This window comes from Brachyistius frenatus, unplaced genomic scaffold (genome assembly GCF_029030835.1).
Source record: "Brachyistius frenatus isolate BFR_SWC_R1_liver_20210118 unplaced genomic scaffold, ASM2903083v1 Contig_11, whole genome shotgun sequence".
In the NCBI taxonomy this organism is placed as follows: domain Eukaryota; kingdom Metazoa; phylum Chordata; class Actinopteri; family Embiotocidae; genus Brachyistius; species Brachyistius frenatus.
The window spans coordinates 6,137,588-6,152,956 of NW_027210610.1; the positions used below are offsets into that span (position 1 = coordinate 6,137,588).

At 44.6% G+C, this 15,369-nt stretch overlaps 1 protein-coding gene across 24 annotated transcripts in view; it reads right to left on the minus strand.

Moving 5' to 3' along the window:
• The window catches only part of tcf7l2 (transcription factor 7 like 2), a 92,320-nt gene that overhangs the window by 17,135 nt on the left and 59,816 nt on the right, over positions 1-15,369 (minus strand). For 23 of the 24 annotated variants that reach the window (XM_069691795.1, XM_069691794.1, XM_069691793.1 and 20 more), the window contains one exon: positions 101-233. In XM_069691795.1, coding sequence (XP_069547896.1) covers positions 101-233 — 133 coding nt within the window. Of the gene's footprint in view, positions 1-100; positions 234-6,147; positions 6,271-15,369 lie in introns of those variants that run through there. The other variant, XM_069691803.1, reaches the window with a different exon arrangement.

The following is a 15,369-nucleotide window of genomic DNA, read 5'->3' on the forward strand; positions in this document are numbered from 1 at the left end:
AAAAAAAAATCTAACGCTGTTTTTAAGCAGGAATCAACTGAAATTCTACATTAAATACACACATGCTGTTAAACTTGGATGAAAGTACTCTGGTCTTTACCTGTTTTGGGATCCACGTCTGTCTGTAGGTGAGGTGGGGGGTTCCCCGGTGTGAAGTGCTCATTGCTGTAGGTGATCAGAGGTGTGAGAGGGTGCACATGGTGGGGGTGCTGTACCACTGGAACCTTATTAGACTGAGAGAAAGAAGAAGGATGCAGAGACAGAAAGAGAAAATGGGGAAAAAGAGAGAGAGAGAGAGGCCAGTGTGTTAATATTTGGGTTAGAGGTTAGAGACTGCAGGCGCCTGCCACAGAATTACAACTCGGTTCTAGAAAAGATGAGCGATCAAATTCTGGGTACACTCAAGGCGCCAAACCGCCAAGCCACAGTGAAAATAGGGTGGTTTGTAATTAAAAACACTTCTGTGGTGTCACCCTGGAATTCAGTAACACAATCTAAGAGGCTTGGGGGGTTTGCCAATTCACATTTGGGTTTGATGTGTGATGAGGCACTTTTAACTACGCTTGCAGTGAAGTAATCGATCATCTGTAAACCACAAAATCAAGGCAGCGCGTGTAAATCCACAGTCATTAGCAGCTCCAGTCAGCTCTCTGCTCGGCTCTCCAGCCTCCTTCCACTCTCCCCTCTTCCTCGCTTCCCCCTTCCCGCGCCTTTTCCCCCAGGGCCCGGTTCATGGAGGGTATGGGTGTATTGTAATAAAAGGGTTAGGAGAGAAGAGGTGGGGCTGAAAATCCATTTCTGCATTTTTGCCAAATTAGTTTTAGCTATGTAATCTTCTCTTTGTGCTCCTAAGTGGCGCAGGCCCCTTTTTTTTTTTTTTTTTTTCAATTACCCAAAGATTACAGTGGAGCTTTAGGGGTGTGCTGCCGTGGGCCCCTTGCGTTAACCGGAGCTCAGCCCCTCTCTCATCAGGCCAGGCTGGGACACAGAGACTAATACACACAGTCCCCAAACCGCAAGATAACCAGATTAGAGCTCTGCTGTAGATTAGGCTGGTGGCAGAGGCTGCTCTCGCCTCTTTACCCACACATCCTTATCCTGCCCTCAGCAGTCAAAGAAGCAGCACTAATCAGGCTTATCATAACATGGATGATATGTTCAGGGTGAGACGAGTGAGACACCAAGCTGCTTGTGTGTCTGTGTGTGTGTGTGTGTGTGTGTGTGTGTGTGTGTGTGTGTGTGTGTGTGTGTGTGTGTGTGTTGAATTTGCTCTTTTATAGGCCACACACCCTCATTAGCGACTTTAACCCATGCAAGAAAGAAAAAAAAGCTCCACTGTGGCACATTTCCAACAGACTTTGAAAAACATTAATGGGACTAGATGTTGGCGGTGTTGGGGGGGGGGGGTGATGGTGTGTGTGTGTGTGTTGGGGGGTGGGTGGGGGGGGGGGGCGCTCAGTTGCCCGATGCTCATTGACAATAAAAATGCAAAGCTGCGGGCCCAGGGCAAGACAAATGTGAGCAGAGCAAACTAATCATCTGCTCTGGTTGTTTGAAGTTAATATCAGGTCCGTGTGAGAGCCTCGAACACCGACAGGCCATTCAGAGCCCCGTGCTAAATTTTCACTGGGCAGTTAAAGCTGTGTATCTGGATGCTTGGTACAAGCATGGCCATCTAGACCTCCTTTTCTATAGTGGCAGCAGTGGGGGAGTGTGTGTGTGTGTGTGTGTGTGTGTGTGTGTGTGTGTGTGTGTGTGTGTGTGTGTGTGTGTGTGTGTGTGTGTGTGTGTGTGTGTGTGTGTGCCCGCGCGCCGCGTGCGTCTGTAGGGAGAGGGGGGCATTCCCTATTGCCGTGGTCCCAATGAAAGATTAATGAACCCCAGCAGAACTCCAGGGAGGCAGAGAGACTCCTGGGACTCATTCACAGCCCTGAGCTGAAAAGGCAAGGGAGGGGAAGAAGGAGAGAGGGGTTCGGGGCGGGGGTGGGGTGTGTGTGTTTGTGTGTCAGGGGGTGTAGGAGGGCGGGAGGTGGAATGGGATTCGTTAAAAAAAAAAAAAAAAAAAAACAAGACGCTCATTGTTGCGTGTACGGGGAGCCCGATCTGATCTGCACATCCAGAATAGAAGAGTGGGGAAAAGGAATGGTGGAAAAACAATCAGGATGGAGGTTATGACAGCCGCCTAATGCAGCTGATGAGTCTGCAGCTGAATGCTACAAGATGGCCTCGGTCTCCCCCCACTCTCTACCTCTTCTTCTTCTTGCCCCCCTTCCCCCTCCTCCCCCTCATCTCTCACCTCCTCACCTCCTCCTTCACGACTCCCTGCCCCTCCCTCGGGTAATGATGTGAAAGAATGTTGTCAATTCTTCATCTCTCTGTGCTGAAAAAGCTTTAGTGGCCATTTAAATGAGTTCTTTTGTCCGGGGACCCCTGGCCATTGAGAAGACAATTCAAAATGCCCATCCACTGAGTCCACATTTGGACAGAGGGTGTTAGAGAGGGTGTGTATGGGACCAGAGAGAGAGAGACGGAGAGAGCTAGAGGCCAGACGATTTACATCACAGTCACTTGTGGTGGAAGAGTGTGCTCTTTTTTTTTCTTCTTCTTCTTCCTGAAAAGCCCAGAGTGATGCAAAGAGCAGGAGGCTGCTGGACTGACCACTTGCCTCCAGTCAGACAGTGGCTGGATATGAAGGCAAGAAAAGAAACGCTCTAAAGTTTTGGTAGCAAGTAGGTTGCTGATTTTACTGCTTAAGGACAGACCTGTTTATAGAATTATCCTTTCTATCTTTACGCATTCATTTTTGAATTGCTTTGTCCTGACGAGGGCGAAAACTCAAGAAATCCGCTGTGCAATCAGTCAAACTCACACAACCACAGTGTTGCTCACCCAGTGCAATATATTCAGCTGATGTGGACTGTCTGTGCTCTGATGTCTTCAATCAGCTCATACACCCACTCTACACGCCGTGTGATCATTGCGCGCACACACACAGTTAACATCCACTTTGTCCCCCGCTGACGTCAAGGCAGCACCCGGTGGTCCCCAGCGGAAAAGCGGGGCCCAGCACCTGCCCCGTGGGCCACCGCGGGACAATGCGAGCCCGGGACTCGTCTGGCAGGCTGCTGGGTGCTTCACAGCCGCACCGAGCACAAGAGAAACAAAAGCAGGCGACGTGGGAGGCTTTACTCTCCCTGCTCCACAAAAAAGCCAGGGGAAGAGAAAGAAACATTTCCTGCCCCTTACACCCCCGCTGACTCGCATCCTTCCCACCACCTCTGTCGTTACAACAAACAAACGTAGCAGAAGACAGACGCGCCGCTCTGCAGACGTGATGACCACATTTTCAAGTCTCAGAAAAGAGATTTAAAAAAAAAAAGAGCCTGAAGAAAAATTTAAGGGCAGCCTCTTGTACGAACATCAATGAGCACATTTACTCTTTCCACATCCAGGACACATACGGCGCCTGCTGCTGAAGGAGGCCAGCGCTGTGAAATCCACGCAGCACACTTAAGTACAGCACACACAAGTAGTAGTTATCGCTCCTGGTTGTGTTATTGATATTGCCTTGGATCTATTTATTCTATTCTTCTCTTCTTCCAGCTGCAAGGCTGTATCCTTCAATACAGTCCTTATGATCACTCTATTCACAGCGGCCCTTCTCTACAATTTTTGTATATCGACCGACCACTGATGGCGAACAAAAGTAAAAAAAAAAAAAAATTGCACCAGGCAAGTGTTTCGATTCTTTTTTTCCAAGCAGCAGTGCTGCTATGAGCAGAAGTGTAAAATATTTCCTTCACTAGCTGGTGACAAATGCTGCTCTGCCAGCATGTAAAAAGAGCCTTTTTGGAAGTGGACAAATGAATGAGCTGCTTCAAGTCAGACCTCTGGGGAGGGAGAGGGGAGAGAAAAAGTGACAGCAGGACGGAGTAAGACAAAAGAGGAGGGGGACAGAGAGGTGGAAGCCAGACAGGAAAAAGCTGTTGGCCTTGCATTTCCGCCCGGTGGCACCTCGCAGGGCCAATTTGAGCCCTAAATGTGAAGGTGGCGACCTTGCGGGCCCGGTGGGTGGCTTGGGCAGGGGGCTGGAGAGCCTCTGTCTCTCCGCTTTATGTCATGATATGATGAGTTGTCACAACAGCTCGCGGGGCGCTAATGAGCTGTAGTGAGGCCGGGGCAGGGAAGGGGAAGGCCGGGGGAAAGGGAGAGGAGAGAGATGCGGTGATGACAGTGCCGTGATGGATTGGGGTCCTTCAAATTCCAAAGCAAGCAGAAAAAGCTGCCAGAGCGCTGCCTCCTCCCAGAACGTGCAAGTGGCCCACATGCAAGGCACATGGAGGGACACCGCACACAAAACACACACACACACACACACACACACACACACACACACACACACACACACACGCACACACACGCACAACGGCAACACTGCAGAGCTGAGGATAGTGTCAGTAATTTGTATGTGTGCGCGATTTGATTTGAGCAAAACAGAAAGTACAAACAGTGCTGTCACCAATCTAAAGACTCATCTGGTATCGCTCAATGTTGTCCTGTTGAAATCTGTTTACACACGATCTCTGTTGTCCCTTGGGAGGTGCAGAGTGCCCCCTCCAGGCTAAAGATCTTCATCTCCAAGCAAACTCTATTTCATCCTAACACGCACACGCACACACACACACACACACACACACACACACACACACACACACACACACGAGTCCTAGCACTCAGTCAACTCAATCCTCAGATTCAAGCAGACAATCTAAAGGAATACGCAGAGATTAACAGCGATGGAATATGAAATGCTGACAAAATAAAGGTTTATCAGAGCCATAACCTGCCAGCAAACCACGCTGATTATAACCCTGCTACATTTCTGATATTATACTTCTCGGTTAATCATGAGAAGAAGAAGAAGAAAAAAAAAAAAGAAATCTCCACAATATTAAGAACCTGGGAATTGTAGGAGGGGGGGGAGGAAGAGGATTTAAAAAGTAGATATGGAGGTGTTGATCAGTTTTCTCTTGCAGAGAAGCTGCGTCTCTGAGGGCAAGAGGCTCCCGAGACCACAGTATATTTAAAAGTTAATCTATTCACTTTGCTGCAGTGACATGCCGACTGCTTGATCAGAGCGCCGAACAAAAATATTATGTGGGCCAGAGCCTTTGCTCCCCTTCCTCCTGCTTTCTTCGCTAGCACTCAAGTCGTTCGTCACCATTTATTTTTGCTTCCCATCTTTGATAGTCGGCACATCAAATAGAATCGCAGAAAGGACACGTTCTGATATGTCACGGATAAATAAAACTGCGCACAAATAGCTTAATATATTTGGCAGAGCTGTTGTATTCTGTGAAGACAAATCGCCCCTTAGACGCACGTGTGTTAAAGCTTCTTTTTTTTTTTTCCTTTTCAGTGTAAACAGCCTCTTGAACTCCCATACCTGAGTTAAAGGGGCTTCTCTGAGAGGTGATATTGTATCACAGTGTTAAGAGCCAGACTGAATTCTGCCTTTTGAAATGCAATCAGCTCCTCAGAATTTCAGTTGAAAGCCAAGCAATTAAGAATCTGAATTGGGTGGCAACATTAACAAAGGAATATGTTAATCTGTGAGGTTATTGAAATCATATTTTACATTTCATGGTTAAGACATGAGCTCGATCAAATCATGTTTTGTCAAGTAAATAATATTGCTCTTGAGGGAATCGTGTCTCTCAAAATTTACTTTTTAATTTAATTTATATACACTGCTTGTAATATTTACTGTTTAGGCTTCAAGATTATCCATGTCCCTTAATACCCCTAAATTAAAGTGTGACGAAATAGGCTGCGTTTTGACCAATTAGCGTTGCGTATTTAATATAACTGTCACGCGTATCTGAACACGCACACAAAACTCTTTACACACAAAAAGTTTTCAGTGCGTCAGAATATTTGTAAAAGACTTAAAAAAAATTTAAAAAAAAAAATCAGATGACCACCACTGCCCCACTCCCCCCTCCCCATCCCATCCACTACCAAACCTGCCCCACAACAACAACAACAACAACAACAACAACCTGTCAAAATAATGCTACGAGCCTTCAGTGGGAATGGAAAAGCAGAGACAGTGAAGAAGCAGGGGAGCAGCGCTGCGTTACTCACCCAGCTGCTCAGATTGAGGTGCCAGCAGCCCACCTGCTGGAGGAGAGAGAGCCCGGGGCCTAGGACTCCTGCCTTGGCTCCCGTCTCCTCCGGCCCGGCTGGAGCTCCATCCCGCGGGTACATGACCCCCTCGGTCCCACCCTAGCCCCCCGTCTTCTCCTCCTCCTCCTCCTCCTCCTCCTTCCACCTGGCCCCCCCAGCTCCTCCTTCCCTGTCTACGCCGGGGAGAAGCCCTCTCGCTTCTCTTGGCCGCTTCTTTCCACCACTTCTCCTCCTTCTTTGTCTGTTTCTGTCTTGGGCTCTTCCTCCACTGTGTGTGTTGCTGGGCGTGTGTGTGTGTGTGTGTGTGTGTGTGTGTGTGTGTGTGTGTGTGTGTGTGTGTGTGTTTATCGTCCCCCCCCCTCTCTTTGCACTTGGTGCCGCAGCCTGCTGACCATCGTTCCCCCCAGGTTTTGACATTAGAGAGTGTGTATATCTCCTGACGCGTCTAGATGCAGGCTCAGGGTCTGAGGCCTAGTTTCCCCATGAACACACACTCACCACCATCCTCCCCACCCACCCACACCCATCCTTAAAAAGATCCCCAAAATCCTTCACTCTTAACCAGAGGAGCCCCCTCACTCTTTAGCGGCCAGCAGTCTCCTCTTCTTTCTCAGTGAAAGTTTTGATGCTGGTGACAAGAAGTACAAGAAGTGAGAGCCAGAATGTGGACAGAGAAGGAAAAATTACTGTGAGCAGCTTTTCAGCACTGCAGTAGTCTTCCCACTAGCAATACTCAAGAAAAAATATATACTCACACACACACACACACACACACACACACACACACACACACACACACACACACACACACACACACACACACACACACAAATCAGTTATTATCAAAATCCCTGCTGTACGTTGGGTCTGTGTACGCGTTTCTTAAGATTATGTATGTGTGTGTATATGTGTGTGTGTGTGCGTGTGTGTGTGTGTGTGTGTGTGTGTGTGTGTGTGTGTGTGTGGGCTCTGCTGTGCCTCCAGGATGCCCAGAGACGAACTGGCAGCTTGAAAAGCTTTGGCTACAAGGTAAAGTGAGCAAAGCGAGAGATGGAGACAAAGAGGAGAGAGCAGAAGAGGGAGCGAGAAAGAGAAAGAAGGCGAGAAAAAAAAAAAAAAAAGGAACAAGACACAACAACATCCACAAAGGGAGGGCAGGCTCAGCAAAGTGTGGCCAACAGTCACTTTATCTGTGTGATGCTGACAGTCCCCTCTTCATACCCACTTTCCAGTAGGGAGACCGAGGAGAGGCAGAACAAGTCTTCACTCTGACACGGACGTGGCACCTTTCGGCGCGATCTTTTTTACTTTTCTTTTTTTTTTTTTTACCCCTCCGCTCTCCTTCTCTCAAACAATACCAAAGAGTGGAGAACAATTCTTTTCCTAAAGCGCCCCCCCCCCCACCCCACCCCCTTCAACCCGGTCTCCATTCAAGGTTCATGTGAACAAGGCCTCGAGCCCCCCCACCCCCTCCCCCACCACAGCCCTCTTCTCCCCATTCTCTTGCCTCCGCAACTATTTCACCTTCAAAACAGTTATTCTTCTGAAAACTAAAGTCAAATGATGAGCTTCATGTGGTCAAGACATTTTTATTAAACGGGTAGAAAGAAATTCAAAAAGATCTGCCACCAGAGCAGACAAGGGTGCATTAAAGGGGAATTCCCTCAGACATAACTTTAAATCAGTTTTTTTTCTAAATCTATATTTGTTATTTTGAATGTCAATAAAAAAGAAAAGAAAAAATTAAATTCTTTCCTTTTAAGATTTTTTTTTTTTCCCCTCCTAAGATGAGAGAATTTGACTGAGTGGGAGATGGATTTCTTTCACATTAAACACTTAATCTCAGGGAAAATATGATCAAGATAATTAAAAAACACAAATTAAAAAAATGCTACATAATGAACACTTTTTATTTTTCATAGGAACCCGTGCCTCATCATAAAACATCTGACGAAAGAATGAACTGTTCTAAATGTAATTTTAATTTTTACATTCTATAATTAACTAGACCTGTCATCCCATTAATTATCTTTTATAACCTCTTACTACCTGAACCTGACTAATGACCATGACAAATTAAATATTTATTGAATACATTATTTCCATCTAAGAACAGTAAGATTTAACATATTTTTTTAATACAATCTAATGAAGAATATCGATGAAAGAAGTATGGAAAAATTTTTTTGCTACAGTGAAGGAAATTTAGGAATCAAATAGAAATATCTTTAGGCCACTGAAAATAAAAACATTCATGTTTCTCAGCTGCATTAAGGCATTTTTAAAAGTTGGCCACAGAAACAACTAAAAACTTTTTTCTCTTAATACAACTTGTTTTTCTATTAATACGCTGTTGCTTTCTTTTTCTCCTGTGCTCGTTCAGCCTCTCAGCCGCTGTTAGGACCCTGCTCTTCCCTGGCCTGCAGCAGGCAGTCCTGAGGCCCTTAAAGCCAAAACAAAGCCCTGGGAATGTCCTTTACACAACTTGGACAATAGCGCCGGGGCTCCAGCTTGACAAGTAAAAGAGCTCCGACAAGGCGGTGGCTAATTGCCTGCCCTCCCTCCATTCAGCCGCCCCGCCACACTCCTGCCATCTCCTTTTGTCCCACGTGCACTTTCTTAAGTAAACTGCCAGTTCGCCAGCAAGTGATGGACAGCTCCCAATCACCCAGCCACAATGGCATCAACGCTACAACACAAGGGAGCAGGGGGGATAAAAAAAAAAAAGAAAAAAGAAATACTCTATTCCACTCCACTGTCAATGATGTTCGCACGAGACCCAAAAGTGTGCAAGAAAAGAAAAAAAAAAGGAGGGACAATAAAGTTTGACAAAAAAAAAAAAGGAAACGGAACAACCTATGACCTTTACCAATTCATTGTTTTCTCTGATAAATCTGAACCATTACAAAACAGTCAAGAGAAAATACGATCAACGCACAAAACTTCAAAGTCCTGATTCTCTTGTTTTAGCATTTACTATAATAATTACAGTATAATTGCAGTATTTAAAAAAAAAAAAAATCATTTGATAAAAAAATACCAATACTGAAAGATTTCAGACATGAAATGCAAAAATACATCAAATACAAATTAACTATTAACCTTGATTTATTAATATTAACAAAATCATAGGGGCAGCAGATGTGACCAACTATCAAATTCACTTAAATTTAAATGATAATACAATATATGTTTCAAATTGACTCAACATAAATAGTGGCATTTATTAATTTGATTTAATTTAATTGTGTTTAAGCGTACAATAAACAACAATGATATTTAGTTTGATGTCTTAGAATAATACACCCCTGTCAGGCTGTCAGGACAAAGCAATCAAACAGTGCCTTTCATTATCCAAATTGTCAATCTGTCACTTAGCAACATAAGTGTTATAAATTGCCAAACGGAGCCCAGAAAAATGCCCATGAATAAATTCAATCGAAACATAATATTTAAAGTCAAACAAGCACCAGAAAATAAAACATAGCTGTAATTAAAAATGTTGAAAAGTCTTACCATTTAAAAGAGCTGTATTTGGGATGCTGCTCGGTTCCTGGTTAAAACAAGCATGCTGGCACTCATGGTAGTGCACAGACTCCAAGCAGACTCCCACCACCATGTCAGCCACTAATCCACTGGGGGGCAGCACCTCATCTACGGCAGCCCCTCGCTAAAAAACCCGATGGGTTAAGCCGATAAGACAGCGGCTGGAGGACCGGGGCGAGAGTCAAGGTACGCGCTGGAGCGACTTAGGACGGCGGCTCTTCAGGTCCCAAAGCGGAGAGGACCGCGAGCAGGCGGCCAGAGAGCTGGCTGTTCACTCTCAGCCACCTCACGCGTTCAAACGCACACTCGGGCTGCGCTGCTCTTCTCCGCGTCTGACCGGGACTCCCTCTTTCCCCCTCGCCCATCTTCATATCCCCCCCCCCCCTAATAAGCTCTTTTGTGTCCCATCTCTCTTTCTTTGATAAGTTGAAAGAACAACAAAAAGAGGGAGAGAAAGAAAGGCTTTCATTCAGCGGCTTGGCAGACATAAAGGTAGTGGAGTGCCGTCTATAGGAGTTGCCCTAACTTGGCTAAACTCAAGCAGCGGGGTGTCTCTCGTCATGTCATTAATCCCCAAAACTAGCCACGCTCCATTCACCGCTAGTCACACTAAATTAAATGCAAAATCAAAAACACAAACGCTGGGCAGAAGAAGTGTCAGAGAAAAAAAAAAAAGGCTAGAGAAAGCATTCCGATCCGGGGCAAAGGGTGCGCGGGGTTGCAGCCACGCCGCCCCAAAGTCCTGCCCCGTCGCTAGCCCCAAATTTTGATGTCGGAAGCCCCGGGAAAAAAAAAAACAGCCACACAAAATACAACAAAAAAAAAAAAGACATTTATCACCAAAAGAGCCTGTCATTGTCGTGCAGCTTTAGCACCTCCAACTCTCCTGCCTGAACTCTCTTAAGACAACTGAGGGGGGGAAAAGGGAGACCCAACTCCAAAGTCAAATCTGCCAGACAACAAGGCAACAACAGCAGTTAAAACAATAACAAAAAAAATACAAATAAATGGATACGAGCCGCGGATGGTAGACCGGGAGAGCTGGCAATAGAAAATTCAACCCGGCCAACTGGTGGCTTGAAGAGAGGAAGCCCACTCTTAAAGCCGTGATCCGACCATCCACTATACCACCGCTGTGAGCCTTTTAACCACAGCAGAAAAAAAATTACTATTGATCTTCAAATGGCGATAATTGAAAAGATCAAAAAGATTAAAAAAAAAAAAAAATTGAGAACGTGCTGACTTACCATGTTGTGCTCCTTTTTTTGGTTATAAGTTTTTGTTTAAATCAAAAAAAATATTTGCTCAAAGATGCAGCATTGGAGGTGTCAAATTGTTGTAGCCGTCTCTTGATCGTATTACTTCCACAGTCCTGGTTTCCAATGCGTCTGAACTTTTTCCCTTTCTCTTTTATTTTGTTTGTGGTACCTAGCCTTTTTTTTTTTCTCCCCCTGCTTAAGACTTTAAAAGCCTTCAGCTCAGTAAAGCAGCACAAATTATCTTGCCACCTTGCTCAGCTCTGATGCTTTGGCCGCTAACTTTGGAAGGCCCTTTACTACTGCATCAAAATTAGCATTGTCAAAGCAGTTAATGAATATTAATATTGTATTTGTCATTGGAGCTGGCCCATTGCTGAACTCCAAGTCATCCATCAGGGACAAGATTAAGCACACAATTATTTCTGACTGACAGGGACCAAATCTGGAAGATTTTTTTTTTTCCCTCCAACAATTTAAAGAAAAAGACACAACATCATCTTAAGGTACCTCCCATGAGACGATACAAGATTAATACACTTTTAATGAAGCAAGATTTCATGGTGCATGAACAGCAGGAACCTCAAGAAAAAAAAGGAAAGGAATATAGAAATATTTTGACTCAATTTTAACCGTTTTTTAAGGATTGAAATCTTAATTTACATCAGATTTTGATGACAGGAAACACAATTTAACCTGAAAGAACATTATTTTTTTTTTTCCCCCATCTGATGAAACAACAGACTTGTTCTCCTTTGATTTTGTTTTTGATTTTTTTTAATTTTTTTTATAAGATCTGGATTTGCTTCTTCACCTTTCTTGGAACATAGAGATAAAAAAAAAAAGAAAAAAAGATGTGCAAGCGCTGCACTGTGAACATCGCCAGCGCTAAATTTAACATAAAACATTTATTAAAATCCAGGACCTCCAGCGCTTTCGGCAGAGCCCGGCGGAGCACCGGCCGCTGAGGACCACACAGGCAGCCTTGCATCAGCACCACCCGCTGCAGCGTTTCAGCTCCATCCAGGAGCTTTCTCTGCTGCTCCACCACCCGCTTCCCCAAGAAAACGCTTCCCAACGGGAACTACGGCTCCGTCAAACACGGCTCTCTGCACAATTTTCCAAACCGTCATCAAATATGTCACGAGGCGCAATTCTAAATATTTTCTAAATTATGATGTCAGTCAAATTTCTCAGATGAAAATTACCTCCGGAATTGTCTGATAAATATAAAAGACGATATGTACAGAAAGCCTTCCTACCTGCACGTGTCTTGAAAAATTAAGCAGTTGGCATTTCATCTCGACTCCTCTGTCGCCGAAGTATCACAGTGTCTTGTGCGTCATTTTAAAAACCAAACACTTCTCACTTTTCTCACATTCTGTCAATTCTGAGCAGCGCGGAGTCAACCTTTGCACGCCGCATCCGTCCTTTTCTCACGATTATCTGATCACTTTTCTCCGCTCACTGATTTCGGCCGGGGGAACGGCCAGACGCAACATCTTATTTGGCTCCAATTAAAACTTACTTTCTGTTTTCGCCCCCTCTGAAGAATACACTTTAAAATGAAGTGAAAAGCACGGATGGGGTCGCACACAAAAAAAGATGGCAGATGTGGGGCACTAATGCCAGCAGCCGAAGTGAATTGGTGTGAGCGTGGAGGTCAAGCTGCGGGCTCACCTTGGAGCGCCGGGCCCCTGCCGACCACCCTGCCGGCTCCCTAATACCATTAGTAACCCTTAGATGAACATACTAAATTGGCCTTTTGTTCTCGAGGTGCCGATCCGGCCTCACCAACTCGCCGGTATCACGGCACCAAATACAGATGGTGCTGCCTTTTTCTGAAATGAATAGCGCGCCTAAGAAAGCGCTCCTTCCCTCCCTCCCCCCCCGTTTCTTCCATCTCCAAAAGCCGTCGGCATAAAATTTCGGTTTTCAGCCTTCTGCTAATTTTTTTTAAACTTTAGATATCACTTTGTAATATTTTTTTTTTTTTAACAATTTAGACTGCAGTGTTAAATGTTACCAAAAATGGCAATGTGTATATAAACTTAATTTGCTATTCAAATGTATATTTACAAGACTTCACAATGAGAGGTTTCCGCAGGAAATAATAATAAATGTAATAAATTTAGGGAGCTAAAACTAAAACAAAAACAAATGAAGTCCAATTGTTAATAATTATTGTGATTAAATAATTTGCTGCAAAAACTATCAGAGAGTGAAAATGTCTCATCTATATTAATTAACATTTTTCCAATTATGCCTTTATAATACGGACATTAAAACTATGGACCTAAAACACAGATCTTAAAATTCAAATGACTGCGGAGGAATGCTGTATATTAAATTCTAATTAAACAAATGATCTTTTAATTGTTGTGACACAAGCACAGACACTGATTAAGTGTTCACACAAGGCTGTCTATGAAAACGGGCACCAAACGCCGCGACTTAATTCAAGTTGAGAGCCTAAAACAGGTCCAATCTAGGTGAGGAGGAGAGAAGGGAAGAGAGAGACGAGAGCGAGCAGAGCAGGCAGCTCTGTGGCCCAGCGTGATCACATCAGCGCTAGTATCAAATTAACTCTCCGACTTTGAAATTTATTGATCTGCTATTAAGACACTAGTGAACTTGATGAAGTGAGTGCTGTAGGTGACTCTGGGACTTCAAAGTCTTGCACCAGCCACATAAAACAAGCCACTTTGATCCTCGCTCCGCTCCTCGGATCTGGAGAGGGGGCTTCAGAGGAACCCCCCAATTCTACTCTCCTCTCTTCTCCCACTCACCCCGGGCCCGGGCTACAGCTCCCTCTTTCCCTTTCCACGTCTGCTGCTGATGCCCCAAGAACCAGCAACGCCCCGGTGCCACACAAATGTTCAATCGCGCCGCTTTTTACGGAATAGTTAGCAAGTGGAGAGCACAGTGGTGTACAGTGGTGCAGACAGATCTCATTTCTGATTCACCGAGAAATAATAAACCAACACGCACGCGCACAAAATGCAATATGATGTCAAAACAGCTACTAGAATAAGGCGGCCATCTAAGCGTATTGGCATTAAAATTCAGTGTCGATAAGAAGGGGATTCTTCATGCCAAATACGGCATGTAATAAGGTCGGCGATGAGAGAGACAATGCAGAGGGAGATAGCAGTACTATTGTGTGGTGAATACATCCCCCTCTTCGCTTAAGGCAAGTCTTCCCACTACATTAAATACTGTGTGCTGCCAATCACACCTGCCTTTTTCTTTTTTCATTTTTTTTTTTCATTTTGTGCCACTGGGTGGAGGTAGTAGTTAATGTTTTCAACATGCACTGTATCACTAAAATATACCGAAGCAGACACAAACCACAACTGGCCCACAGAACACTTATCCTTCTCCACCAGCTAAAACCATTACGGTACAGGAGTTAAAAAAAAAACAACAAAAAAAACAAAAACAAAAACTAAACGAATTCTATTTTTGCTTCCTCACTTTGCAGCAAAAACAGCCGGAAGAACTGAGAAACAAAAATCACAGGTATGCCCTCCACTGAGCTGCTAACTTAGCAGGACAGAGTAAAATAAATATTAACGGCTAAATTAATCATCGGCAGGACAGTGTTTGCGCTCAGGCTCCAGCGCTCAAAGGCAGGGTGGGTGTGTGTGTGTGTGTGTGTGTGTGTGTGTGTGTGTGTGTGTGTGTGTGGGTGTTTGTGTGCGAGTGTGTCTGCACTTGGAGTGCCGGGGCTAAGCCGCGTCTGTTTAATTAAGAGGGGTAAAACAGATGACAAATGCGAGACAGTTAAACATTTAATGTGTGCTTATCTCCCCCCTCATTTATTTAGTTGGGAGAGATTCAGAGTGGGTGGTGTTTAAGAGTGATGTGCCGGCGAAACGCTGGTGGAATTAGAACGCAGCACCGTGTGCCGGGAGAAGTCAGCACGCAACACACAGCCATTTCCTGACAATTGTGTTGACGTTTTGCGACTTAATTCTGTTTGATGAGAAAGAAAGGGATTAGGTGATAAATCACATAAACACAAATGTGGATTCTGCTCCACAGCCGTTTCAGAAAAGGGGAGAAAAGAAAAAGAAAAAAAAAAGAAGAAGACGACTTTCAATGTAAATGACACAGTGTCACTTAATTATGGATATAGTATTTTTAGCAGTATTGCCTAAATTGTCAAAACAAACCATGCAATTAAAAATGTAACGGTATGAAAGACCTAGTTTCTCCTTCATTTTACCTGACAAAGATTTAATTTTTTTCTGGTTGATCCCTATTGTGTATCTCGCGCTGATGCACATTGCCTAGAGTCAATGTCAAATCCCAGCTCCAAAAGTCCCGCAAAAAATACAGAACGAACAGTGCCCGCGGCACACACACTCCTTTT